We start from the raw sequence: 25,646 nt of genomic DNA, 5'->3' as shown, positions 1-25,646 counted from the left end.
AAACCAGAAGCATATAGGAAACCTTATGGGAAGAAAGACATTGAAACTTTCAGGTGAAGTTCTTTAGTATGGTGTGATCTTGTGATTTGCCAATTAAATACTGAATTACCAGCTTGATTAATAGTTTTGTGGTAGTACATTGAGTCTGACTTTTCACATAGAAAGAAATTAACTTTCATTTCTCAAAACTGATTCCTCTGTGCAACAGTAAACACATGAAAGAGGAGTAAAGCTCATAATATAATGACTGCAATTAGGTGGAATTATCCTATCTCTTTGAATAATGTAAAATGTGTTAAAACTTGTGATGGAATTTTCTCATAAGCAGGTGTGCATCATAAAATAATGGCACGAGACTTGCATCTGTCATTTAAAGAGTCAGAAAGATGACTCTAAAGGCTGTTTTCTCAAAAATGTGTAGTACCAGTGTCTTTTAAAATAAAGATAGATCAACATGTGTTCATAGCTAAATAAACACTGGGGTAGGGTTTCCAGCGGCTATTGCAACTTTGAATTGACTTAGTAATATTGAATTTTCTGCAAGATGAAACAAGGGAAGCAAATCTTGAGACAGCCTGGAAAAAGAATTACTGGTGGCTTGGAGAATTTTTATGAAGTAGAAAAAAAACCCCCTTCATTGTAGTTTAATGTAGAGCCCTGAAATGCACATTGCAAAATAAAAAACGTGTAAGTATTTTGTGATACTCCAGTCAGTAAGAAATGGAAACAATGCTTTTATGGAAACTCTGTCAAGAGTAGTTTTGGGTTAAAAACCTCTGCTGGATAATGCTAAGTTTTCTGCTATGAATTAATTACCCAGATAGGTTACTTCTGCTGTAATTAGTTCTGCATTAGCGGAACTCTGAACCTCAATAAATCAAAAAGGTGAGAATTCTGCTCTATGCCGTTCTGCTTTTCAGTTTCCTTCGGTTCAAATTTCTACAACAAAAAAGGCTTCTAATTGATTTTTCCTTCACCTGCAGAATTCACAACACATCACTGAGATGAACATCTGTTTTGTTTTCTCTCTGTAGATAACACAAAGATATGTCTAATCCTCATCAGCAATTCCTTCAGCTTCTGTGATGCTGGTTCTGACTTTTTTCTCCAGCTTACTTCAGAGGAGTGTGCAGGAAGAGCTCTGTCAGGACTCACCGTGCTGTGAGTTGTTACCTGTTGCTTTTGCTCAATAGCCAGAAAGTGAGATAAACTTGGCTTGATTTGCCTAAACTTTGAGAAGGGAACATATTGCATAATATTATGCGCTAGCTTTTCTTCCCTCTGCAACAACATTATGTATGGTACTTACTCTTATTTACTTCTTTCTTTTATATTACCTGGTCTTATGATCTCCTCAGCTTGATGATGTGGGAAGTGCAAGCCAAAGAAGCTTTCTACTAAAAATTGAGTGTATAATTGAAAGTTTTTTGTGAATCATGGCAATAGACTTTTTCTGAATGACAGCAATAGCCTTTTCCCAGTTTCCATTACTTTGGTTTAAGTACATTTATCTTTATTAAACGCATCATGTCTTACAATCTGTAAAAGTAGAAGGCATATAACTCACACATACTACTGTTAATATATTCTGTAGAGTAAACAGATCTAGAAACACCACAGTCTTACTGCAAGGTGCATCAATTCTGCCACCTGGTAACTTTGATAACAACTAGTTAAAAGATAGATGAACAATTTAGATATTTTATTTACAGTGTCCTACCAAAGGAGCAGAGGATGTCTTTATTACAACTGTATTAATTTATAGTATGGCATAGTTATATAAAAAGTTTCTGAAATGTTCACAGAAACATTATTGGGTCATTGTTGAGATGAAGAGTCTTTACAGGTACCTAAACATAGACCATGCAACCCCATTGTGTAGCTTCTCATCTCCGGAAGGTTGTTTGGTATTTCTTAATTAATAGAAATGTCTTTAATACTAGCAATGAGATAAATGTTACTGTCTAAATAAATGGTACTCAATATCCAGACAGATTTGCCTTTGTAAACTATGTTTGGGAGAGATGCATAACTGTCAGATGACCTCCTGGACCATGTATATTGATGGGATTATGCAGATATGTCTCAGCTTGCTGCTGAAAGGCGCAGGAAGCTCTTGTGAGACTCCAGGATAAAGAAAACCGCTGATGTACCACCAGAAAAAAAAAATCAAAGAATAGTCCAATAACAATCACAACAAGGAGCAGCAGCTCCTATAAGCAGAATAACTAAAGAGAGCATTTGTAAACCTTGTTACTGAACAGAGAGACTGACTGAAGAGTGAAAATAACAGTTTCCAGGGAATATAGGCATATTGATGTGAGCAGGAAGTAGCTCCTGCCAGGATTTGTCACCAATTACTTTTCCCCATGCTGTAAGGGAGAACCCTTTTGCTCTATTTAATTATTCAGCACTATGATATTGCTCTTTCCTAGTTTCCTCAGAAAGGGCTTAGAAGAACAAACTCTTTCTAGAATATTTGTGCATACAGTAAATTAAACAAGCTGTCGGGTCTTCGTCTGATTTGAGAGATGTTGCTAAATAAATTACTTTTATTCAGGTTTTTATCTCCAATTAGAGAGTTTAAAAAAGGAAAAAATAACAAGCAGCTATTCTGACCATATAAATGAGAAGTGTTGTACATTGATGACAGCAACTACAAAATCAAGTAAGCAGATTCAAAGCACACTATGATTTAATCAGTTTTTAAAAATTCTTGGTTATGTGGCCATCTTATGGAGTTTATCATATTTGATGTGAATAATTCAAGCAGGTATATCTCAGAGTTGCCCCCTGAAAATGTTCTAGTAATCCAAAGAACATAAATACCACAGAATCAATTAGGTTGGAAAAGACCTCTGAGGTCATTGTGCCCAGCCTTTGACTGAACACCAACTTGTCAACTAGACCATGGCACTGCGTGACACGTCCAGTCTTTTCTTAAACAGTTCTAGTGCCTCCACCACCTCCCTGGGCCGTTCATTCCATTGTTTAATCACGTTTTCTGTGTTGAGATGCCTCCTAATGTCCAACTTGAACTGCCCCTAGTGAAGCTTGAGACTATACCAGGGGATGTTGGAGAAGTAATTTTTAAATCGGGGAAAGCAGTTCCCATATGGTTTTTAAGCACTGAGAGATTGGTAGAACAGGTAAAAACAGCAAATGGAATGCTTAGCATCCAAGAAAGCCAGAATTTAAACAAAAATAAAGTAATGGAAATATCTGGACAAAAACAAATCTCAGGAGGATTAAAAATTCTCCTGAAATTGTTCATTGGAAAAAGCTAAATTACTAAATTTTTAAATTGAAAAAGATGAGAAAAATTAATCATCATGAAACTATTTTGTATGAGAGGCTGTTAAACTTATGTGAAATGAAAAATTATCCAAACAATCACTTCTCTGATTTTTATTGATAGTACTTGAGAGATGCTTTCTCTGAAGGTTAACAGATTGCAGTGGTGTATTAAAAAGCACCTTTCACCATTCTTTGAATGAAAGCTACATGAAATGGGCAAGTAACATTCTATAAAATATTTACAGTGAGTTCATGTGAAAGCAGGGCATTAAAAGACTGTCTGACAATAATCAAGGTGCAGTCAAAGCCTCTGTGAATGCTGAAATTCAGAGAAGCTGAACTGTACTTTCCAGAAACTGTGTGTTCCTGCACTTGTCCTCCCAAAGAAAGCCCCTTTGAAGCTGGATCAGTACTCTAGGCTTCAGGATGTGGTACAAGACACTGTTTGGGGGCAGTTTGGGATGCTGTTGTTGGCATCAACATCCACAAGTGATGAAAAATGTCTACTTAAATGTCCATCAGTATTTGTGTATGTATCAATTTTTGCCTTTGATAGTGTGCAAAACTGGTCCACAGCAAGAAAATGAAACTGTTCTGGATTCCTCTTCAGGGATGTGAAATACTCTGAATTCCAGGGGACTGTAATGAGGCAGAAAAATTTCTGCAGTCTTAGGCCACTAATCATATGTGGTGTCATGACTCAGATAAGAGGATACTTTTCCATTGTCATAAAAGAGACATGTTTTTTCTCTACTGTATTTGCTCACTAATGGATATTTTACTTTTTTGGTACTGTCAGAAATTTTGTAATGTAATATAGGAGAGTAGGATATTCACTCACCTGGGATATGGAAGTCCTGTTAATTTTAGAAGGTTCATTTAGGAAAATTGCATCATTGCCAGAGACTTTTTCATATTATACTGTGTTTATTAGAGAAAATCTCTTTGCATTAGGTTCAAAGCCAGAAATTGATTTCCAAAGGAGCTGAGTGCCTAGGTTGCTTAGATATTTTGAAAATCCCACTAGGTCTCGGCAGCTTTTTGGCACTTAAATACCCTTGAAAATCTGGCTTAAGACTTATAACAGTAACACAAAGGAATAATAACTTGTTATTCATGCCAGAAGGATTTTACTGGCACTGAGCATATTGATGTTACACTGGGGAAAATTATATTTACATGTTTTAGAGCACTGAATTAATTATAACATAAAATAAAACTTTGTTTAACATATGTAAAGAATCTGTTCTCAAATACATTATTCCTTGTAGAGCTTGAGATGAAGCATTTTACCAAGCCTGTGAAAGCTCTAAACAGGGAAGTGACCCGTATTCAGTTGTTCATAAGTAATCTGGAAAAAAGACATGGAACAACTGAAACAGTTTGCTCAGCCTTAATACCAGATCCATCACTATTAATTTTTTTCTTCCTTGCTGCTACTCTTTTGCTTAAGCCTCTTAATGTCTGCTTGTCCATTTTCCAGTTCCTATGAAAATATCTCATATAATTTCAAAATAACCTTGAAATGATTTATTTTGACAATTTCAATGTTATGAGTCTAAAAAAGGAATAGATATTTTGGCTTCTGGGTTATCCTTAGGCAAGGGAAGAAATGAATGGAGTCTAATCTATATACTGCACTATGTATGTATTTTCTTCATGGCCTCAGGAAGACCCCAGAGCTGAAAGCTCTATATTAATTTTTGATGGTTAGTTTCTATTTTGATGAAACTTGTTTCTTTGTATCGGCAATAATACAGTTGAAACAGTAAGAGCTGCAGGGCTTGGGAAATGTCTGTAATACTTTTATAATTTAATTTTAAACTCATGGCTGTAATTGCAGAAAACATGTTTTGATTAATTTTCCTGGAATTCAGGTAGTATACCCGTCTGTGATAAAATGATTGAAAATAAAATTGATAGATCTGACTTAGGCAGGGGTTTTTCCACCTTTCTTCCTGAACACGAGCAATGAGAATTGTAAGCTATAACATTTTTGATGTGTTCTGAAGGACTGGTAAAATCCAAATTCTCTGCTACACTAAAAATAAAAATCCATCTTGACATGGGAAGGGGGATATTTACCACTGAAGTAAATTTGTGCTGAAACAGATGCACATGCTGTAAACCAGGTTGCTTGCACTCACCTTGCTCTGATGGAAATTCAGGGACATACTTAACTGGATCCAGCATGATGTGGGCAGCAAACTTTAGTGCAGTTCTGTGGCAAGCCCATAGTCCAGGGGAGGATGGTACATGGCCTCCATAATCTCCTCTGTAGCTGTTTGGAGGCCACTGGGTGCTTAAAAGCAAAAAAGTAGTTATGCTTCCACTTCTGTAACTGCCACAGATAGAAGTGCATTGCAGGGCAAAAAGTAGGGAGCAATATTGGCAATGCGTGCCAGAGGTATATTTAAACACAATTTTAATGATTTCACTTTCTTTGCCTTAATAACAAAACAGAAAATGACTTCTTTTATTGTAACTTTAATTTCAAAATCTATTTTTTATTTTGCTCTCCTAAGAAAAAATCCTTTTAAATCCACTTAATTACACAGAAGCAACAAGTGTATGGGCTATTCTACAGTATTGTACAAGGTAATTGTATACTGTTATTTAGTTGTATTCTGAAGCATAGTTCTTAGATAAAAATAGGCAGAATGGGTTTGGTTTTTGGTTCTGTTTGTTTGTTTTAGTAAATTGAATGTAATTTAAAGAATTAATGTGCTCTCTGATTTGGAAAAGGGAGATTCAGAAAAGATTTGAAGGCAGAAATGGATGAAACTGGACCATTAAAATGGCTGAAGAATCTGGTTGATATTTTGAGATGGTTTTACTATGATCAATATTATTTGGATTTAGTCTTTATAGGCAATGGCTGTTTTAAGGAATTAAAGCATTTTTGCACCTGTCTGGAATATTTCTGTGCAAGAAGTCCCAGCTGGTAGAGAGCAAGTGATGTTTCTGCTTGTGTAGCACCTGTTTTTGATTTCACAGGGGAAACAAGAAAATTACTTCAATGGGTGGTGACATTAAATACAGCTGCTGCCTGGCAGAAAGAACTTATCTTCATTTTACCCAAGTGAAAGCACTTCCACCTTTGCATCATGGATAGGATCAAAGCTTCAGCTGTAATCTCTCCCAGGAAGAGGAAGAGAGGGTTACATTCCCCAGAACTTTCCCATAGTTATGAAATAAAATACACTAAGTTTGTAATTTTTATTATGCAGAGGAAGATGGGAATGACCAGAAGGATGTTTTTGATGGAGTTGGCAAGAAGAAAAGGTTTCAGAGTAGAAAGTGAGCTAAGGTAGGAAAATGTTTGTATGTTTTGAAATAACAGTGCTGTTTGAAACATTCTGATTTAATGAATGCATTTATACAAGTGATTGTAGTTGAAATTTTGTCTATGTACTTTTGCTCTTCCCATGATACGATGATTCAGGATTTCAGTGGGTGTTCCTAGTGAGTGGTTCTTTTCTATTGTCTTCTGGGCAGGGAGAGCACAACCTTAGCAAAATTTCTGATTTTTCACTTTTAAAAACTGTGGTTCTAATTTATCTTAAGTCTGTCAATTTTAATGTGTCTGCATATGAATTGTGTCTTTAGCTCATCTAATTCAGCCATTGTTTATGTCCCCCTTGAAGTCAGGTTAAAATTAATCTAAATTTTATGGCCAATTTCTAAAATGAAAAGAATTAAATATACAGGAATGGAGAATGTGTTGAGTTGAGGTGGGTATTTCTCTGCAACACTTACTGGTATTATAGTATTTAAACTTTTAGTAATACCCTGATGTGAGTCTCAAAGTTTCTGGCTTACCCTTTTGTAAAATCTTGGAAGAGCATTGGAGAAAAAAAGGTAAGGAGTAAAACACCACAGATGTGGTATTTTAAACTGAAAATATACTCCAGATGCAGATTTGTCTAGTGGTGTTTCAATAAGCCAACTCATTCTGAAGGAAGCTTTCCTCCAAACAGAGCTTTATGTGAGTGCTAGTTGTGATTATGCAGTTTTCTAAAACCCCTGTTTACTGTGTAGGTTCTCTAAAGAGCTGAAGGAAAAGCAAGTATTGATCATGTATCTGTACAGTGATAGTATACAACTGGGTCCCCCCTATAAAAGCTCATTTCCACCATTTTTTTTCAATCCCATCTACTTTGAAAGCCTGAGAAAAAAGAGAGGATGAAATAATTTGTAAAGCAAGATTTGGGTAGGTATTGAACAGAAGCAGGCAATTAGCATCTGGTACAAAACTAATTGGATTCCTGGGGAAAAAGAAGTAAATTGTGATGTTCTGAATCCGACAATAACAGTCTGTTGAGGACTAAGTAGAGGCTTTATCTGGGCTGCTTTGACAGATAGATATTGTCAATATTTATTGTCATTATTTCAGACTTTCTGTAAGTTGTATGAGGCAGGTGTTATATTCAATTTCAGCTTAGCTGCTACTGGATGAAGCAACTATTTAACTGTTGATTTTTGGTTTTGAAAATGCCAGAGGAATGTTGTGTGCCAAGAAAAATACACAGCTGTACAGGTACCAGAGGAAACCGGAGCACAGCAGCAAAACTGCTGCTGTGAGGATAGTGATGGCAAAGTTCCCAGATCTGCAGCTTGACATAAATACATTACATATGAATATTTTATATGAAGTGAAATAAACCACAGGAAGCAGAAGTTCTATGTATCTAACTGATTTCTTTTTTTTTTTGTTCAAGAGATGTGACAGTTTAATTAAAGGAGGGCGTAGCAGGGTTAAATAATAGTAGACAAAACAAAATTTAATGGAGATTCACTTAATTTACATTTGTAATCTCCTAGAATAAAAGAAATTGGCATTTATTCTTTTCAATGGGCTCTGCTCTTCAGGTTCCACTGTATGGAGACTAAAAACCTGTGCTATAGCATTACAGCGCTCGTACTCCTGAAGTATAGTACATTCAGTATTTTAAAAATATAGTATGTTTATGCATTGGAGACTTCTGTGATAACAGTTTCTATGGAGTGATTTATTGTGCTATTATTACTTAATGAATTCAGTGATTGTTTGAATAAGGGTCACAGGGATGGGCTAAAGGACTTTCTTGGTCTTCTGGAATGTACTTTGCTTTGAAAGGTTGTGCCTTTAACAGCACGCATCATTTTTTGAAGTCCATGCTAACCAGCTGTCTCTACTGGTGGTGCCCTCTCTGCTTGGACAGGTTGATGGCTTAACTTCTCCAGTTGTTACAGAGGGGTTGCAAAGCAGTCTGTCAGCTCTGTTTGAAATGTGTTGTATATGCACAAGGCTGTTACCAACATGGGCTAGCAGGAGGTCACAGAGGCTTGCAAATGGTGGTGGCTGCTATCAAGATAATTTATGTTCCAATTCTAGCTTTATTTCTGTGAAAATAGTGTTAAATAGTGACACTGTCTGTCTGTGCCTTTCCTCCAAGAAGTTTAGGAATCTGTTGACTGGTAGAAGTTAATGCTGGCATATACATCAGAGATACTGAGGTCTTACAAGTTCCATGACAGTGAAGAATTTTCTACTTTATCTCATGCTGTTTTCCTGTGTGACAGCACCCTCATGGGATGTGTAGGGAGAGGGAACACACTCAGTAACATTCAAAATTTCCTTCCAAGTTAGTACTTTTCTAAACTTGTTGAGGAACATCACCAGGCCAGATAGAAGCTTACAGATCATTCTAAGTATGCATGTAATCTTGTCCTAAAACATAACTTTGTCCCTCTCTATTATTTTCTTGTGACAGGCACAGAAGTGTCTTTTTAATAATGTGATCCTTTCTGATGTTATTCTAGTACATCAGCCCATATTTGCTGCTATAACCTTTCTGCTACCATATTTTCAGGAATTGTACAACATATAATGTACTGAACAATAATTCAAGCTCTAAAATTTTATTTTTATTGAACTATCAGTTTTGTAAGAGACTGGTCTCTTAGCAGCAGGAAAGTGGTGTTTAGGTGTAGCATGTAATTCATAAGATTTAATTTATGAGCATTTGAAAATGCCGTATGCAAAGAGCTTCATGTAAGTACAAAAAACTAAATATTATAAAAGATAGTAATAGCTGTAAAGCTTTAAATAATTGTAATTAACATACTTTTAATATTGCGCAACTTTCACTTGTTAATGAGGAATATTGGGAAGGGGCTGTCAGGTATCATCAAGCAGCTTTTTAATTATGGTACTGCTTGTGCAAGCCAAATGTTTTCAGAGTTGCAAAGAATATATATTAGGATAGTGTCTTATGGAAGGTAAATGATGCTGAAAGAAAGAAAATGTTGCACTTACACAAGCTGTCAGACTGTAGTCTCTCCTCAAAACATGGTCAGTGACTGGAATAGATTTATGGTGATATGAAAACATAACAGCTTCCCACTTCTTAACATACAATATATGCTAAAATTTTTAGGAATTAGATGGTAAGTCAATATGGAAATAACAGCTCTGTATCTGTGTACAGTTGCATTCAGGAAGGAAAAAAAAAAGCGTAATATTTTTGCATGCTTCCCGACAGTGACTCTGTTACTCATATCGTGGCTGAGAACAACTCTTACTTGGAGGTGCTGGACTGGCTGAAAGGACAGACTGTGAGTGACAGCTCCAGGTTTGAGCTACTGGATATCTCCTGGTTTACAGCCTGCATGGAAGCAGGAAGACCAGTTGATTCAGAAATGAAGTATCGTCTCATGGTAAGAGAGATCCTGCAGGGTGAATACAGTAACACTCAAAATGAGCTGCTGTGATTTTTTTTTTTAAACCTAAAACATATGTACTTGTGTTGTGATATAATTTTTGAATTTTTTTTTGAATTTGAACTTTCCCCCCTAAAGTTTACATCAGTAATTCACACAATTCTAATAGATTAAAAACACCTTCCGTACCTTCTCTATCAGTGTCTAGTAATGCTAAGTTCCTATGTCACCACATTGCAAAATGGTTTGGGCTGGAAGGACCTTAAAGATCATCCAGCTCCCACTGCTTGGCCATGGGCAGGCACACCTTCCACTGGATCACGTTGCTCAAAGTCCCATCCAGCCTGGCTTTGAACACTTCCAGGGATGGGGCCTCCACAGCTTCTTTGGACAGCTTGTTACGGTGTCTCACCACCTTCACAGTAAAGAATTCCTTCCTCATATCTAATTCAAATCTCCCCTGCATCAGTTTGAAACCATTATCTCTTGTCCTATCACTATGTGCCCTTGACACAGGTCTCTCTCCAGCCTCTTGTGGCCCCCGTTAGGTACTGTGTGGCTGTGGTTTGGTCTTTCTGGAGCCTGAAGAGGCTGAACAGCCCCAACTCTCTCAGACTGTAAAAATCATAAAACGTGTTGTTCTGGTGTTAAAAAGGCCTCTTTTTGGTGTTCTGGTACTTGTGGTATTTGCTCAAATACTTCAATATTATGGTAAATATCCCACTGAGAGCAGCGTGTTTAATGGGCTGTTGGCGGAATAATTCGCCTTCTCAAGACAATGCAAAAATAAAACTTTTGCTGTTGTGAGGTGATCAGCTAACAGCTGAGCCCTTGAAGAACCTGTGAAGTGAAGGCTGCTGTAGTCTGTGGGCATGCATTTACAAACTAGGCACCATCAATAAAATTGCGCCAAGAGAAAAGTTTTACTATATTGTATTATGTCTTCATAGAGCTGTAGGTCAGAGGATACTGTGAATGGCAGGTGGATTATTTGATGAGCTGTATTTGACCTTGAAGCGATGGATGATGACGTGTTGTCCTCTGATCTATATCTGACAAAATTATCTCTAAATTCTCAGATTGGAGCCTAGTCAGAAGCAGTGGTACTCAACACCCCCACTACAGACTGTAAATGCTGAGGGTTTGGTAGGGATGCCTGGGCGTGCTGTGCCCAGCACGGTGACTGCTCGTGCACTGGGCCATGAAATAGGCTGTGTGCTGCAGCAGGAGGAACCTGCTCCCTCTTTCTGCACACACTCGAGTCTCACTATGATGGATTTAACGTGTACTGGTGAAGAAATTAATGCATATGACAAGAAAACAAGTCTGATCTAAAGCTCTCTGAAGTAAAGTGAGGGATTTCTGCTGATTTCTGAGGGTCTGGCTTAGGCTCTGTGTGAACTGTGACCCCACTGCAAACACTGAGGCTGTGGCAAGATCTGCAGCATGTGCCTTCCTGTGAGGCAGAGAATGCCTGAATGTTTAACAGCAATATTCCACAATTTGCTGCTGCTTCATCCTGAGGTTTAGGTTATGAAGGATGATTCATAAATACTGCCCTTCCCCAAGAAAAACTATAGCTTCTGATTACCATTTTCAGTCATCTTTCATTTTCATCGCCAGAAATTATTTTCCAGGTTTTTACATATAAGAATTACTGTTTAATAACACTCTGGGCTGTGGGGAGGGGGGAGTGAATACACCAGATGGAGCTGTCGCTCTCAGACTCAGCATGATTCCATGACAGAATATGTGTTTATGTTTGAAATCCTTCCAATGAAATATTTTTGCAGTGTATTTATAATATTTTTGGTGAGACTGCTGGAGGGAAAATAGAACAAAGAAATTAATAGAAAAAGAAAAGAAAAGAAACCTTGTAACTACTGCATTATGTTATCTCACAGGCTATAAAAATATAAATACAGGGAATGCAAAGAAGTTGTCTAAACAAGAAATAAATCAGGAACATGAGGAAATTCTGTGAACTTTGCTGAGAGTTTCACATCATCAGTAAAAGTAAATCGAATTACCTTTTATGTACATTTTTAACTTCAGCAGTGCCTGAAGACCTATAAATTCAGATATCTCAGAAAATGTTTAAATTTTTTTTTCAAAGCAAGAATGTGTTTCTACAAAATTCCTCCATTGTTTTTTTTTTAGTCAATGAGGAGGCCACTGCCTTTTTTTTTTTAAATATAAAAAAATCTTCTTGGTGTACTGCTGAAGCATAAACTTCTGCACTGTCAGGAGGTCATTATTATACTTGGAGACTGGGCTCTGCAAGTAAGAGTTTCTGTTTTTATTGAAACATAAAGATTTCATGCTAATAAATGTAGAATACAAATAGGAAGCCAGTGACAGCTGTACCATTAATTTTAAAGCTTATAGTTATGACCAATCTTAATTATGTTTGCTCTAAAGTAATAAGCATTTTTGTAAAGTAAATAAGGCAAAAGCAAAAGGACTCTAGAAGTGCAGCAAATCTAAAAAGAATTTTATTGTTGCAGTGTCATTGTGTTAATTTTTTTCTACCTTGAGAAATGAGAAAGATTTGAAGTAAAAGGTAATTTTCTTTTTAAGTACTAGACTGAACTCATACATAATGTAATTTAATTGGCGTTTCACTGAAGGCGAATTTGGTACATTATGTCAAACTTGTAAAATGTGAAATGAAAGTGAATTAACAAACCTTGAACTTGGGCTACATCATAAAGGTTTTGAGGTAAAAAGAATGGATTGCAGTGGGGTAATGTTTTGGGTGAAATCTTGTCCACATGTAGTTAGTGGTAAAATTCCCATTAATATCAATATCAATAGCAGGAAGATTTCATCTTTCAGATCTTACTAGGTCTATTTGGAAGGTCGTTCTTCATGCAGGACATTTCTTTTAATGCATTACTAAAAAGAGATGTCCTTCTCCATGCAAAACAAGGGGAATAAAGTCAGAGTTACAGACCATTAGCTAACATACTAATTACAATTGTCATTAAAGTACATCTTTCTGTGGTTGTGAATGATCCGAGAGATGCTCTGATGTCAATGATTTATAGCATATTAAAGATTGGTTGACCAGATCTAAGATGGTCTGAATAATTATTGATTCATTCTGTAACAGTTGACTTTTATTGTTAATAGCCATCATTTAATATAATAGTCTTTGGAAATGTGGTAGCCAATCAGCCACTTTAAAGGGAATTCAAAATATTTCTCTGGCAAAGAGAAAGGTGTGCCTTTGTCCAGAGGCACCTCAAGCAGACAGATATTCTTGACAATAGCGGGACATGGGCATTAATATGTATGCAAGGGCATCCCCACATGCTGGAAAGTACAGCTGTTTCCTGGATAATGGAAAGGAAAAAGGCAGAGGGGAAGCTTTCAGAGGGGCAAAGAGGAAGGGAAAGTACCATAAGGTGCTTGGCACACTCAGTGACCTTAAGAACTGTGTTGTGACTGCATCTTTTCTGCCTCCTCCTCATTCAGAACCAAAGAGTTATTAGTTAATCAGACTGGTGTGGGGTTCTTTTGTTGTTTTTAAGGTTTTTTACATTGAGTTGTTGCTTTTCAGGGTTTTTTTTTTAATCCTTTTTCTCCTAGAAAGAAAAAGAGATTTATTTCTTTGAACAAAGGGTTTTCCTCCACATTAGGAAAAGGAAGTGCCATCTTTTGATCTCTTGCCTTATTGTGTGTCAGGCAACTCATATTTAACATTTTCTGAAGCATCTCTTTCTGTTTTCTTCTGAGAGAGGGTGTAACTAATGGAAGAGATTCTTCATACAGTCAGTCAGAGTTTTCCAGAAAATAAAACAAAACCTATAAACTGGCTGCCTTCTCTTCATCAAATGCTAGGTATCAGTGGACTTTATTATTTGATCAGTGCTCTCTGGGCTTTACAAAGCTGCTGGCTGATTGTATTCTGTGCACCTTTTTCACTGCTGCTTCATTTTCTCTCTGTTATTTCCCTATGTCATTATACTGTAATGAAGCCTCTGCTGTACAAACCAATGCCAGTGGTACTGGCTGATTTTCCTGCCAAAGGAGTGGCAAGTGACATTCACCATTACTGCAGCCTGGATATGTGGAGTACAAATTCTGACTAGCTCTAGTGACTAAGTAGCCTGTACATTTGAAAATTTTTCAGTGCTTGTCCCTGTGCAGTGTACAATAATTTCATTTTTATGTAGTAGAATTACTGTGTGTGTGTGTGTGGGGGAAATGTTAATGTTTACACTTTTCTCATCTCTGTAGTTTTTTCTTCCCAGTACTAGAAATAATTTTTGATGCAGTGAGTTTCCAGGATTCCCTGTTCTATACTGTAATTCATGAAACTTTAGATTTGCCCCATAATCTGTAAAAACAATTTTTTCTCATCTGGTTTTCCCACCAAAACCCAATATCAGTACTGTTCATGTTCCACTGCTGGTAGATCATCACTATAGTCAGGCATCATAATATTCCCTAAAAAGCAGGCTATAGTACTTACTGTTTACTAGATGTTTTTGCTGTTGGTTTCTCTCCAAGGTTTCTTCTGTTCTTATATATAGTCAAGTCCCTCTAATTAAATGCCAAACTCTTACTGATTAAGAAAAATGCTCAAATTTCTTTGTCAAGGCAGGAAGAGGATATTTATGTCCAGTTTACCATCCTCTTAAATGCATAGATTTTCTGCATTAATTTTTCTCTCATGCACAATGCTAGTTAATGCTGCACATAAGGCTCTTGTTCTTCATGTGTTTGTGTCCTAATGAAGATAAAAGCTTGTTATATATTCTATTCAGTAACATTGTGTTTGTTCACTGTCTTTGCAGCTGACGCTATCATTTCAAGCGGTGTATTAGCGCTAATCCATCATAGTTTATATGACTTAAAATCAATTTTAAAATATAAATCATGATTGTGTGCAAAACTGGAGAGTTGTGTTGTTGATCCTGACTAAAACCCGAGTGGTCTTAGACATAAAATGGCTTTCTTCCTTTCAGTGTATATTATGAAAACTACCATGTAATTCACTGCTCTTTCAGTTGTGCAATGCGTTTTGTGTGTGTGTGTGAATACTGTTATTTAACTACTCTGTATCAAATACAAAGGCAATTTAGCATGAAATTATGTGTGTATGGGGGGTGTGGTTGTGAAGGCACATATTTATAGGTTTGCTAGCCTTTTGTTTGTATCTTTGGATGCAGGGGAGAAAGGGCTTGTTATTCCATTATTGGAGCAAAAATTTCTTCTCTGTATCTTCATGATTGTTGTTATTGAAGTCTTTCCCTCTGGCCTTTGGATAGTGCAGTGCAATGTGTCTTTGACAGATCTGCCAAAAGTTTTCAGACAAAAAGACAAATAGCCAAATATACACAGAAATGCTGAGGACTCTACGTGTGTCTGCAGATTTGGCACATTTAATGAAAGCAAAGGAATTAAGACTGGATATATAAAGTGGTGGATAATTCACAAGATTGCCTTTTTCCAAGTCCTCACTGCTCGGGACACTCACATGTTGAGGACTCATGCTCAGGACTCTTATGCCAATGGGGACATGACTCTGTATCCTGCCTTTCAGGAGAATTCCCTTCTCTTCCTTCAGGGGTGGGTTACCTAGTGATTAGGAAATGCCCATTTAAGATTTGGCATCTAGCTTGTTTTACTTGCTTCACTGAGCATCTAAAAATGATGTCTGAATTGGATCAGCATCTATGGGAATCGGCTGAATGAGAAACCACGTCCTAAGGTGAACATTGGCTGTTGGATAAAAAACGTATGGAGATTGCTCTTCTGTAGCTGTTTAGAACTGTTTTCTTCACTCTAAAATGAGCCCTAAATAAAACATTTAGCTTAATGAATTAAATCCAAATAAATTAGCTGCAAGAGGGGAGAAAACCCTATTTTCAAGTCATACAAAGATTTTTCTTCCACCACTGAATTTAGTTAAAGACTGAAAAAGTCAGTTATTCGAGAATTTCTCTTTTTTAGTTATTTTTACTCTTTGGTCTACCATCCCTGATCTGTTATTGAATAATCTAATGTTTTCTTGGAAAACTCTGTTCTTTTGAGTTTATTTGCTATTAAAGGATTGTAGTTTTTCAATCTTACTGCAATGGTTAGAGTGGTAGAGACACACACCATTTAGAAAGACCTTTTTTTCTAAATGACAATGCAATTGGAAACTCCATGTAAGAACTTACTGCAGAAAAATCAAAAATCCCAGTAATCACCAGATAGATTGGTACTGTCAGTGCAGCCAGTGGGAAATGAAATATTTTCCCTAGGAGTGTGGTAGGAACATTATTATTCTCTTGCCTTATTTTTAAAAGTACATATTTTGGGCTCATGTGGTGTATTTTTTTCATTTTAAAGCTATTTGATCAGTATGCCACCAACTCTTCTTTTTTTTTCTTTCCTTATTAGGAGCAATGTCAATCTCCTTTGAATACACCTGAATCAGAAGAGCCATCATTTATTGCAAGAAAAGTATCTCAGTATTCATGCCAGAGGAAGACAACTTTAAATAACTACAACCAGAAATTCACGGTAATATTTATTCTATCCATGAAATAAAAACTAGTATAAGCAAAATATTTAATGTAGTTCTTGCATTAGTATTTTCTATGATGCCCTCAGCAAATTCATGAGCAAACAGGCAGCACAATAACAATTAAAAGTTATAAATCTGCTGTACTTAAATTAAAACTGAGTGCAAGCTTAATTGCATCCTCTAAGTATTGCTGAAAGCTTAACACAGTGGATCTTTAAATACACTAATAGCTTGTAAACACATGAATTTTTAAAACAAATTATAGAATAAAAATCTGAAAATGTCTTTTAGTCTTTCTTCACAGTCTTATTTGGCAAGTCTTCACAGTCTTATTTGGCAAGTTGGAAGAGATGATAAGCAAAAGTTTGGTTTAGGTCTGTTCAGGGTGCTTCACAACTTCTGTACTGCCTTCGAGTTTGCCCAGGGGTTTGGTTCTTCAAAGTTTGGTTCTTAATTTTAGGCTTTCACAATTCCATAGTTACGAAAATAGATTGCGTGTTGCTTACTTTAACATGACAAAAAAGCCCTCTTGAATTGCCTAGTTAAATCATGGCTAGGCTTCGCGAACGAAGATTTGAAAAGGGCACTACCCACTCTTGCTGCAAGTGTGCTGGTGGCTAAAAAGGCCAATACGGGATAGGCAGGTCCAGTCACAAAAGGCACAGCGGAACGTCTCCCTAGGTTACATTGGCAAGGAACGGTTCTTTCTGCGTTGTCTTTTCTCCTCCAGACTGACTCTCCGTGCATTCTCAAAGGAAGCAGCAGCATCATGAATGGTGTGTCTCCATGAATCCCGATTGGAGGCCAGAGTGGACCATTGGTGGCAGTCAATATGGCCAAGGCTGAGGTGTTGTTTCAGGGAGTCCTCGTATCTCTTCTTCGGGGCTCCTCTCTTGCGGCAGCTGGTGGCAAGCTCACCATAGAGCACAATCTTCGGAAGGCGGTGATCCTCCATCCTGGAGACGTGCCCTGCCCAGCGCAGCTGCGTTCTCATCAGCATGTCCTCGATACTGGTGACCCCTGCCTGTTCAAGAACGGACACATTGGTCACATAATCAGACCAGTGGATGTTTAGGATTGAATGGAGGCAGCGCTGATGGAAGCGTTCGAGAAGCCGCAGGTGGTGGCAGTAGATGACCCAGGATTCAGACCCATATAAAAGAGTAGACAGTACAATGGCTCTGTAGACACTAATCTTTGTACTTTTCTTCAGGTGTTTATTGGACCAGACTCTTCTATGGAGTTTTCCGAAGGCTTTGTATGCCTTTGCCAGCCTGTTGTCTATCTCTTTGTCAATCTTACTGTCTGAGGAAATGATACTTCCCAGATAGGTGAACTGCTGGACTGACTTAAGCTCTGAATTGCCTATGGTGATGTGAGGATGATGGAAGACTTCTTGAGGTGCAGGTTGGTAGAGAACTTCCGTCTTCTTCAGGCTGACTTCCAGCCCAAAAAGCTCAGCAGCCTCTGCAAAGCAGGATGTTAAGCGCTGCAGAGCTGCTTCTGTGTGAGCAACGAGGGCGGCATCATCAGCAAAAAGCAGCTCACGGACAAGGTGATTCAGGGTCTTGGTGTGGGCCTTCAGTCGCCTTAGGTTGAATAGGCTTCCATCGGTACGATATCGGATGTAGATGCCGTTTTCTTCATTAAGGTCTGCTGTGGCTCTTTGGAGCCATCATGCTGAAGAAGATTGTGAATAGAGTTGGTGCAAGAACACAACCTTGTTTCACACCATTGGTTATTGGAAAGGGCTCAGAGAGTGCATCGCCATATCTGACTTGTCCACGCTGATCCTCATGTAGCAGGATGATCATTTTGAGGAACTTGGGGGGACATCCTAAATGTCCCAAGATCTGCCACAGGCCTTTTCTGCTCAGTGTTGAAAGCTTTGGTGAGGTCAACGAAGGTTACATAGAGACCTTTGTTCTGTCCCTACACTTCTCTTGCAGTTGTCTGAGAACAAACACCATGTCTGTGGTGCTCCTATTGGCTCTGAAACCACACTGGCTTTCAGGTAGAAGATCTTCTGCAATAGTGGGTACTAACCTGTTCAGAAGTATTCTTGCAAGGATTTTACCAGCAATGGAGAGCAAAGTAATACCTCGGTAATTTGAGCAGTCTGATTTTTCTCCTCTCTTCTTGTACAGGGTGATAATGACTGCATCACGGAGATCTGGTGGTAGTTCCCCTGGTTCCCAGCAATGCACAACAAGCTCGTGGAATTTGGCATGGAGTGCTTGACCTCCATGCTTCCAGATTTCAGGTGGAATTCCATCAACCCCAGCTGCCTTGCCACTTTTCACCTGTTGTATGGCCTGGAGTATCTCTCCCATAGTAGGGGCTGCATCCAATTCATGTTTCACCGGTTGTTGTGTAATGTGCTGAATTGCTGAGCCTTGGACTACATGGCTGGCACTGAAGAGAGTCTGAAAGTGCTCAGACCATCGGTTCAGGATGAAGGTTTTATCTGTTAGAAGCAGTTGACCATCTGCACTGAGTAGGGGGCTTTGAACCTGGTGTGTGGGTCCATACACTGCTTTCAGGGCTTCATAGAATCCTCTTTGGTCACCCAAATCTGCGCATAGTTGTGTCTTTTCTGCTAGGTCGAGCCACTATTTGTTCTGGATGTCTCGAAGTTTCTCTTGGAGCTTACTGCATGCAAGACGAAAGGCGGCTTTTTTTATATGGCAAGATGGCTGAGCAAGGTGTGCTTGGTGAGCAGTTCTCTTCTTCTTCAGCAATTCCTGGATCTCTTGATTGTTCTCATCAAACCAGTCTTTGTTTTTCTTGGAGGAGAACCCTAGGGACTCTTCAGAGGACTGCAGGACGCAACTTTTAATATGTTGCCAAAGCGCTGCAGGAGAGGGATCTATGGGATTATCTTTAAGTCTAGTTTGAAGGTTTACCTGGAAGCTGTCTCTCACTGTGGCTGCTTGAAGATTGCTGACTTGGAGCCTCCTCCTTGGAATGCCGCCTCTCTGAGGTTTGGGCTTGAAGTGGAGGTTAAGTTTGCAGCGCACAAGGCGATGGTCTGTTTGACATTCTGCACTCAGCATTACTTGAGTATGATGGACATCACTGACATTTCTCTGTTGTACTAAGATATAGTCAATGAGGTGTCAGTGCTTGGATCAAGGATGCATCCAGGTTGTCTTCGGGCTGTCTTTCCATTGAAAGATAGTGTTGGTGATGGCGAGCTGCCGTTCTGCGCAAAACTCTAGCAGGAGGCGTCTGTTGTCGTTGCAGTTTCCAATGCCATGCTTGCCCAGGACTCCTTTCCAGGCTTCAGAATTCTTACCTACTCTGGCGTTGAAGTCACCAAGGATTATGATCTTATCATCTGCAGGAACATTTTGGGTGAGGCGGCGCAGGTCTGTGTAGAATTTGTCTTTTTCCGCTGGGTCAACTTGGAGAGTTGGGGCATATACACTAAAAAGAACAACATGTTGCTTGTTGTGTAGAGGGAGGCGTAAGGACATAATGCGATCGGAATGACCTGTCGGCAGATTTTCAAGTTTGGAGGCAATGGAGTTTTTAATCATGAAGCCAACTCCTGAAAGGTGTCTGACCAGTAGAGTGTGTAGCCAGCACCATGTTCTTTAAGGCTGCTTTCCTCATGAAGATGAACTTCACTGAGAGCAGCAATATCAACATTGAGCCGTGACAGTTTGTGGGCAATTAGAGCAGAACAACGCTCAGGACGACCACTATCCCCAGTATCAAGCATGGTTCTGATGTTCCAACATGCGAGTGTTAGTTTGAGCACACCTTTGCAGGCAGCTGTATGCCTTTGAAATCTCTTTGTTTTTGTTTGACCGCATGGAAGATGCCGGTTGGCCGCGGTTATCCAACTGAGTGTGGAGATGAGCTTTGTTTAGGCCACCTTTGCTAGGCCCTTTTCCGTGTGGAGCAAGCAGTGCAGTCCCTAGAAAAGGCTGCTTGGTCATTCAGGATGCTGCCGCAAGAGACTGTCATCTCCGGGGTCAAGTCTCTAATGACCCATATCCTGAACCGCCTGCATGCAGGGTTGGGTCTGTGGCTTCCAGCTGCTTCCTATCACCTGCTGTTTTCGACCCTCACCTGTTGCTACAGGGTTTTGCAATGTGGGTGAACCCTTCAAGCCTGTGCAATGGATTTTTTAGGTGAGGCACAGCGTGCGCAGAATTGGCCCCACCCTTTACTCCTAAGGTTCATCTGCCACGGCCTAGCGAGCTTGGACGGTGACAGCGAATACCTCAGGACGTAGGTTTGGTTAGAGTATCCTTCTCTTAGATGGATGGCCTTACAGGGCTAAATGAGTTCCATCTGACCGAGTTTGGGGTTGGAGTTGTCCTTCTCCTAGGATGGTTGCCAGACGGCTGGTGAGCCCATCCTGCCTGTGGACACACTGTCTGACCCTTCAGCTGAGACCTGTCTGGCATGGGAGACCCTACCGGCGGCAAAAACCACCTCCAGCATAGCTCTCAACCTCATGAGGGCACACAAGCTTCAACTCCGCGACAGGGGGGTGTCCCCGGAGAAGTCTTAGTTAAATAGAGATCTTGGAAACTGTCTTATATCCTGGTTAATGCTCAAACACACATTTCAGTGGGTATGAAGAGCTTGAGTCCTCTGGTCCCCTCTTGGCTGGCTCTAAATACTCACTGCCCACTATTCTCTAGGAAATTTTTGTCAGAGACTAATGTAGTATAGTCTGAATACACCTGGCATAGTTGTGTGCGTAGGTTTCAACTATAACATAAAGTACCTCCTCATTTTTCTAAAGCTTTATTATTTAGTTATTATATATGAATTTTATGATTCTGCTTTGTGTCTGACTATAAATAAGCACAAATCTTTCAAGTAAATATTATTTGTGAGATCCATATAAAAAGAATAGCAATAGATATCAGTTATTTGTGAATAAAAAACATTGACAAGGTAAATACTAAAAACTCTGGGAATTCGAAACTAAGGATAAACCTACAAGCAACTCCAAAATGTCTTGATCAGGGAATGCATAGATAAAAATGAAACAACATAAAATTTGCCTTGTAGTGATCCTTTGAAATCATAAATTATGTCAATTATACGATACTGTTTATGGTACTCAAGTAGGTTAAATTGTTTACTTATTTTTAAAAAGTCCCTTTTTGAGCAACATGATAGGAATAGAATTTTTGACCCCATTTTGAGTCTGAGATTGGACTAGAGAGCTCCTGAGGTCTGTTCCAAGTCCAATGATTCTAACTTTCCCTAAACTCCTTTTGAACGGCTCTTGTGCCCCACATCCCCTTAGAAAAACAGGATTGTGAATGTTACCCTTTAACCTCTTCAAAGTAGTCACTCTTTTTCACTGTTAACAAATATCAAATACAAGCTGGTAGAGGGGGAGATGTCATACCAAACATAGGATTACTGAAAGATTATAAAATACTAACCTGCTTGGAGAAAAAGGATGTGTTTTAGTTCTACACTTGCTGAAAATAGTGGAATGTGGGAATCTGGCTCTTTGTTGAATTTTCCATATTACAACATTTGTCAGACATTCTAAAGGTAATAAAAATCTAAAAATAATTGGGATGGATAATGGCAACGTAAACCGGTTGCTGCTAGAAGGCACAAAGTTGTTGATTTTTAATTATCATTAACATTTTGAGCCCATTCATTGGTAGTTTCAGTTATATCTGTGTTTCACAGAGACAGTCCCTAAATTACTTCCAGGTTTATCATTGCAGTGTTCTTAATGTCACAGTACAACTTGTATTTGATAACTGAATTTAGCTGAACACATTAGCAGCAGGGCAGTTTGATGACTGGAGCACTGAGACTCCCTTCTGTTATCCCATATATGAAACATTTCTGAGTCAGTTTTTCATTTGCGTACTTGGAGAGTAACCATTCTGAGTTCATGCTGGAGATGGAACTGGACAAGTTCATAATGCTTATGAGTCTTCCTAACCTTGAGAGTTGTTAAGGGAACTCCTTAGGCCTGTTGCTCTTGTTCCTCACAACCAAAGCTTGCAATGACAGCTGAAGGTGTTGGGTGTTTATGGACTGCCAGAGCTGGCCCATTCCCTGGAGGTCTGCCAGCTAGTCTGCCTAATGTTACAGGAGCCTGATTTTTAGATTTGCCCTTGTTTTGTCAGTCTTATATTAAACCTGTAATCACGTTCTCAAGTAAAAATGTTCCAACTGATTTTTCAGTGCAGGCACTTAGCAAATGCACTGAAGCATTGCGGTAATTCACTTGTGTATGCTGTGGGCAGCCAACTATTAAATGACAGATTTTTCCTGGCTCAATACCATACGTCTGCAAAATTGGGTCCAAACCATCTTGAGTTATGCGTTGATGGTAGTATTTTATTAGAACAACTTTATTCTGTAAGTCAGGGTTTTTCCCTTACAGGTTCTCTGTTTTCTTTGGTTAGCTTGACAAAATTGTTTTCTGATCTTGCCTATAACGGGGATACAAAGCTATTATTTGCTTATACATTGTTGAATGAATGTGGATGACTCTTCCTTTTACTGGACTTTGCCCTGTTAGGCTGTATCAAATTCCTCTTTCAAATAAGCAGTAGTTGTGTTTGAGAAAGTGTAGTTGTTACATTGGAACAGTCGCTAATAGGCAGTGATGTGCATACAAGGATTTGGATGTGCTTAGTTCTTGGGAAGGGCATTTTTGGGGAATTGATTTCTGTAGAAATTGATAATTAGTGATAATTTGTAATATTGAGTCCTATTCTGCACGTATTTCCCGATGAAAGACCACTTATTAAAATAGCGGAGATATTTGGTGAGAGCTTGTGAGGGAAATGTGGTGGTTGAACACACTAGATGCAGTGTCTGAGTTCAGCTGTCTCATGTTTCCTTTCTGATATAATAGCCAGAAAATAACTTGCAGGAAGTTGCAACCATGGAAGAAGCTGGCAAAAACTGTGCAGATGTCAAGGTTTTATTTTTATATTCAGTGTGGGGCAAATCCTAACCAGTTTATTTTTAATGAACTGTTGAGCAGTAAGGCTTGCTGTGTGAAGAACAGAGTAAGTTTGTCAAACTGTGTGCTGAGGAGGAGACAGTGGCATTGTGTGTCAGTTCACGGAGTAGAAATACAGTTGTATCAGCCCTGGGCTTGGTGTCTGAGTCACTGTGTGTCATGCACTGGGGCTTTGTGCTGCTCAGGTTGAGAACCACTGCCACGGGCCTGACTGACTTGGGTGTTCCAGGAGTGCACCTGAATGCATAACCCTGATTCCACAGGGGAACTGGGGCTGTTCAGATGGGTAAAGCTGCAAAACAAAAGTGCAAATCCTTTCAGTGGAGTCTCTACCTTAGCATGTTTTCTTTGTCTGTCTTAAAAGTTAATGTTATTCTGGAATATAGTATTAAATATTGTTCTCTGGCTCGTTTGCATCTAGCCTCCTTCTCCCACTGAAAATTTACACTTGGAGGCTGCATTCTGTTTTCTTTTACTAAAATAAAATGAGTCTTTCTGCTGTGTCTGAGAGGGATTGATGGATTTAAATATTAATACCAGACAGCAATAAAATTTGGAAAGACATTATTTGTGAGGAAAATACAATTTAATTCTTACTGAAGAAGGTAATTAAGTCAGAGGCAAATGGTTCTGTGATTCTGAGGCTTATTGCTAATGCTACTGAATGTTACTTTGTCTTGGCTGTTACTCATGGTAATGAGAATGTGGATGTTTAGCATGGCAAAGACGCCTGGCTTCCTTTCCACTCTGTTAGAGGAAAAAAGTATTCCTTTTTTGTTTTTCTGCTTTTCTATCTACAGAAACATGTATCAATTATGCCAGTGGCTCAAGCAATTATTATTATTCCATTTTAAAACAGACGTAAGAAGAATCTCAACTTTAGTTTTATAACAAACTTGGGAGCTGTACAGTAGAAAAGCACAAGCTGAATGGATACCCTTAATAACATGTAGTATCTTACTAACATAGCTTACTCCAGTAAAAATTCTCCAGATTGCACCTCAAAACTGATAATTTTGTAAATGTATGCAACATGTATACCTATTCAAATTAACTGATGTTTTGGTCTAAGGAGTAAATAGCTTCTGATTTTTAAGGTAAGTGGAGGGTGCTCCCTAAAATACAGAGTATAAATACACCTGTACCTTTCAGCAATCCAAATTTGTATGTATACATCAAGTCTGTGTTGCTTTCTTTGACCATATTAATGTGTAATAGATGTTTGTATTTTATGTATCCTATCACACTGTTTTTTATCTAGGGCATCTTTATGTAATTTACACTCTAACCATTTTTGTGCTGCCTCAGCAAATTTTTTCTCACAATTGTTTTCTTTTACATTATGTGGAAAAATGAAAATGTCTCATGAGTTCCACTCTGTTTTAAGGAATGAACCTGTTATTATTGGTTAATAAGAGGAGCAACTGGAGCTAACATATTTATTTCTAGTAACTGTGTATGCAAGGACCCTAAGATTGTGCACATTATGCTACTACTGTTGCTCTCAGCTCCTTTGTTTCTCCACCTGATGTAAGATAACATGGTAAAATTTTTGAATCTGGGCAAGTATTGGCTTTTTCAGTTCAGATTAAAAGAAATCAGACTGAATAAAAAATGAATAATTTCATTTGGTTGGAAGTCACTTTAGTCAACAGTACAGGTTGGCTCAAATTGCCTAATTCTCCTTGAAATAAACACCTGAAAGTATTTATTTTCTCTCTCCATCTATACAAAAAGTGTATACATGCCACATACGTCTTCCCACTGAAATGAAAAGTAAGACTTTACACTGAGGATGAAGAGAAGAAAATTATTGGACTGAAGGTGCATTCTAGGACTTTGATCAGTTTTGAGTGGGCATCAAATACTAGAGAAACTGATGTGATGAGAACTAGGGCCATCCTTTGGATTTGTAACTTAGTAAACAAACTTCAAGTAGAAAACAGTGATTGAGAGGGATAGCAGGTAACATGTAGGATTTTTGGTTTTTTTTATTCACGTTTTGCTGTTTAGCTCTTTGGCAAACTAAATTAGAGCAGCCCTTGTAGAACACCCTGAAGATTATGAAAATCCCAGGTGCTGAAAATGTCTAGAAAGATAGTTTCCTTTTAAACTGGTACTTGTGTAACAGGAAATCTGATT

General features: G+C 38.5%; 1 protein-coding gene across 2 annotated transcripts in view; it reads left to right on the top strand.

Annotated features, from left to right (window-relative positions):
* DNTT (DNA nucleotidylexotransferase) overlaps positions 1–25,646 on the top strand; it is a 152,480-nt gene that overhangs the window by 53,150 nt on the left and 73,684 nt on the right. Inside the window, exons 4-6 of one of the 2 annotated variants that reach the window (XM_071564031.1) lie at positions 6,528–6,607; positions 9,825–9,999; positions 16,402–16,524. In XM_071564031.1, the coding sequence (XP_071420132.1) occupies positions 6,534–6,607; positions 9,825–9,999; positions 16,402–16,524 (372 nt within the window). In that variant the 5' untranslated portion in view covers positions 6,528–6,533. Of the gene's footprint in view, positions 1–6,389; positions 6,608–9,824; positions 10,000–16,401; positions 16,525–25,646 lie in introns of those variants that run through there. The other variant, XM_071564030.1, reaches the window with a different exon arrangement.

The sequence above is a fragment of the Pithys albifrons genome, chromosome 9, assembly GCF_047495875.1.
Source record: "Pithys albifrons albifrons isolate INPA30051 chromosome 9, PitAlb_v1, whole genome shotgun sequence".
Taxonomy (NCBI): domain Eukaryota; kingdom Metazoa; phylum Chordata; class Aves; order Passeriformes; family Thamnophilidae; genus Pithys; species Pithys albifrons.
This window is presented reverse-complemented; position numbering and strand designations above follow the sequence as displayed.